Source organism: Triticum urartu, chromosome 7A, assembly GCF_056163025.1.
Source record: "Triticum urartu cultivar PI428250 chromosome 7A, HENAU_Tu73, whole genome shotgun sequence".
Taxonomy (NCBI): Eukaryota; Viridiplantae; Streptophyta; class Magnoliopsida; order Poales; family Poaceae; genus Triticum; species Triticum urartu.
Window position 1 is genome coordinate 736,793,127 of NC_141879.1, and position 3,904 is coordinate 736,797,030.

General features: G+C 46.2%; 1 protein-coding gene across 3 annotated transcripts; it reads left to right on the forward strand.

Moving 5' to 3' along the window:
* Nucleotides 1–2,485: 2,485 nt before the first annotated feature.
* Nucleotides 2,486–3,439, forward strand: LOC147962486 (26 kDa endochitinase 2-like). 3 transcript variants are annotated; one of them, XM_087534032.1, is made up of 2 exons: nucleotides 2,486–2,547; nucleotides 2,707–3,439. In XM_087534032.1, exons 1-2 carry the CDS (start codon nucleotides 2,486–2,488, stop codon nucleotides 3,437–3,439), a joined length of 795 nt encoding a protein of 264 aa, XP_087390158.1. The 3 variants fall into 3 exon arrangements, with proteins under 3 accessions (XP_087390158.1, XP_087390157.1, XP_087390160.1); XM_087534031.1 differs by having other exon boundaries at nucleotides 2,486–2,531; nucleotides 2,688–3,439; XM_087534034.1 differs by having other exon boundaries at nucleotides 2,513–3,439.
* The last annotated feature ends 465 nt before the right edge of the window (nucleotides 3,440–3,904 follow it).

The following is a 3,904-nucleotide window of genomic DNA, read 5'->3' on the forward strand; positions in this document are numbered from 1 at the left end:
TTACGTGCCTTGTAACTTAATCTTTATTCTATATAAATGAGACACATATTACCATGCAAAAAAATGGAAAGCATATGAGGGAAAGCAAGTAGGGAGGATGCATCTGTCAAGATTTATAGGGAGTAGATATTCAACTGAAATTGACTTTGTGCCCCGCTTTCTGTGGCAGATTGTCATGACGCTCACGCTAGATTTGCTCTTGAACGGGATTATTATGCCCCTGCTCCACCTCCCCTTTTCACCCCGGGAAAATATCTAGTACTCCCATCCTTGGAGTACTTCGGATGCCCCAAGTTCAAAAACAAATCTTAAATGTTTTCAATTTTTTTAAAAAAAAAATGAACATTCGCAAGGAATGTGACTACAACCCCTAGAAATTTCAGGTCCAAACTTATTTTTGAGGGTCCAAACTTGAAATGTACATTGACAAACAAAAATGTGAAATCCAGATATGAATAATCTCGATGTTGATTTTGTCTTTTTTTAACACTATTCATGCCAGATTTCACATTTTTGTTTCTTATTGTCATTTCAAGTTTGGACCTGAAATTTTTAGGGGTTGTAGTCACATTCATTGTGAACATTCATACTTTTCCGGAATTTTTTGAAACATTTATGAATAGCTTTTTTAAACTTGGAGCACCGGGAGTACCCCAAGGATAGGAGTACCTGATACTTTCCCTTTCACCCCCTTTTGCTCACCCTGAGCTTCAAGGTTTTAAATCACATTTTTCACAGCTTCACGTGAGGATCGAGCTAGCTACGTTAGGGCGTCTCCAACACTGACCCACAAATGGCTTTGGCCTCTGTCCGAGGACAGGGGATTAGTCTGCAAACACTGATGTCGAAGGCCGCCATCTAATGCTGCTCGCACACATTTCAGCCACTGATCAAACCAAAAGGACAAAACTCATGCAAACATGGCGGATTTTCATATAAACCTGACTGGATTCGATACATTTTGGACATATTTCATAAACCGGATGAAATTCATTATATTTTGGATAATTTTTTACTAAACCGTATTTTTTTGGACATTATATTTTGGAAGAGGCCTGCAAATCACCGGCGGAGGAAGCGTGCAAGTCGCCGGCGGAGGAGATGTAGCCCCTTTCCGTGGGCGGCTATGTCTCACTGGCCGCGGGCGAGCTCACGTCGGCACGATCCAGTGGCAGACGGAGCATCCAGTCGTCCCTGGACGAGGGCATGCCAGAGGCGCGCCATCAGGCCGCTATCGCGGGAGGCTTGGCATGGCTGGGTGTGGTCGCGGTCAAGGGCGCCAGCCTCCTGACTTGAAGACGGAGACGCCGCCTGTGGTGGCTATGGCGATGCTGGAGACATGGGGCATGGCGCAGAGGATGGCGAAGCTCACACACGTGACCCCATGCATGGTGAGAAACTTGCCCAGCACTGGCGGACAATTCTATTTGGTTGTTTGATTCAATTAGAGTTAATGAAAATCGTTAGTGAAAATTTGTTTTTACAAACTTTAGTTTTGTTTGTTTAGATTTCGTTAGGAAATTCAGTTTGTTAATGAAAACTAGTTGAATTACGCTCATTAGATTATGTTAGAATCTCATGCAATTATAGTCCATTAAATTTTGTGGCATTTTCTCATTTTGTTATAAAGTTCAATTCTGTTTAGAAAAATAAAATTGCCAAAGATCATAAAGTGTGTTCATTAGGTTTTTGTTGTTGTAAAGGTTAATTCGGTTATGCAAATTTCATTATTGATCAAGTAGGCGCTTCTAGTCATAAAGACCATGGCGCGGGTGATGAGGGTAACGGAGGTGCGGAAGGTGACCATAATGGTGAGCTCATAATTTCAGTTCTATCCGAGCACTCATTTTTCGTGACATGGCAGCATATTTTGCTCATTTTGTGTGACATGGTAGAGATTATTGTACCTCTGCGACCAACCACCCTTCCTCAAATAACAATAGGATCGCTTATATGGCATACATCAGACTATTTATTCCTTGTTAATTGCATCAGGTTTGTTTTGAGTCACGTCCTACTAATTAATCCTTCTATCTCCCATGTCTGATCCTCGGTTACAGTTGCTCCAAGGCGGGTGGACAGTGCAAATTCTTGCGCAGCTAGCCAACTGTCTGATCATCGGTTCTGTCAACAGCAAAAATATTATAAATGATGATTTTTTATACGAAACAGGAGAATTGCATTCCATGGACATCCGTCCTTGAACACCCTGCGTCATCTATATACATATCAACGTAAATTCCACATGCATGTATACAAGCACACGGTCGCTCTCGATCAAGTCACCAGACTCGATCGGATCTAAGCCTCCGGCAATTATTATTTTTTAACTAAGCCTCCGAGAAAGAAGGCAGTAAGGAGGAGACAAATCTGCTACCTAGTTCTTTCAGCGAGAAAGATATATAAATACATGCACTCCCATGGCTTCAGACACAGAAACACCACTACAACTGTAAGTGCAACGCTACAGTTGCCACGGCATACAATGAGACCGCTCGCAGTGGTAGCAGTGCTAGCCACGGCGGCCATGGTTATCGCATGTGCACGCGCTGTGCAGTGCGGCTCGCAGGCTGGCGGGGCGACATGCCCAAACTGCCTCTGTTGTAGCCACTTCGGCTGGTGCGGCTCCACACCGGAATACTGTGGCGATGGTTGCCAGAGCCATTGCTCTGGCTGCGGCAGCACGCCTGTCACACCCTACCCCTTCGGTGGTGTGTCCTCCATCGTCTCCCGCTCCCTTTTCAACCAAATTCTCCTCCACCGTAATGACCCAGCATGCCAGGCCAAGGGCTTCTACACATATGACGCCTTCATCGCTGCCGCCGCTGCCTTCCCTGGCTTTGGTACCACTGGTGGCATCGCCACCCGGAAGCGCGAGATAGCTGCCTTCCTAGCGCAGACCTCCCATGAGACCACTGGCGGATGGCCCACAGCCCCGAATGGGCCCTACACATGGGGCTACTGCTACAAGCACGAGCGCACCACCTCCAGCTACTGCACCCCAAGCGAGCAGTGGCCATGTGCCCCTCGAAGGCGCTACTATGGCCGCGGGCCCATCCAGCTAACTCACAACTACAACTACGGGCAGGCAGGACGGGCCATTGGGGCTGACCTGTTGGGCAACCCGAACTTGGTGGTCGTGAATCCAACCGTGTCTTTTGAGACGGCGATGTGGTTCTGGATGGCGGAGCAACCGCCCAAGCCATCGAGCCATGCAGTGATCACAGGACAATGGAACCCGTCGGCGACGGACCGTGCTGCGGGGCGGGTGCCTGGGTTCGGCGTGATCACCAACATCATCAATGGCGGGATCGAGTGCTTTCACGGGTATGATGAACGTGTTGAGGATCGAATCGGATTTTACAAACGCTACTGCAACATCTTTGGTATCGGCTACGGTGACAACCTGGACTGCTACAAACAGAGGCCCTTTGCCTAATAATCCGCTCCATATATGTACTTGTGTACTTTTTTAAAAATGTTATTTTTCATTATAAAAATCTCAAAAATCTATAACTACTAATAAAGAGAGGTGCATTTCTCCTTTTTTTTTGTCCGTTTATCTATATTATATTTTGTATCCAAGTTGTCCTTATTTTTTGTGCGCCCGTCGTTGCACCTACGCGTTGCTAGAAAATTGAGCTGCTCACCTGTGCTTGAAGCTTGCCCTAAAAAAGCCTGGCTGCCTAGCCATAAGTATTAGCTTTCGCTTGTGCTCGGTCCGTCCGTCCCCGCCGCCTTTTTTTGGGCCAAAAAATGTGACTGAGTGAGATAATTAATTTCGCCTTGCCTCTTACACAAATTCTCGCCAATTTAAATGCTTCCGTGAGTTGCCTCCAAAAGCAAGGAGCCTCCTCGAGAATCAATAAACAAGGATGTGAATAAATAAATTGGATGAACAAAA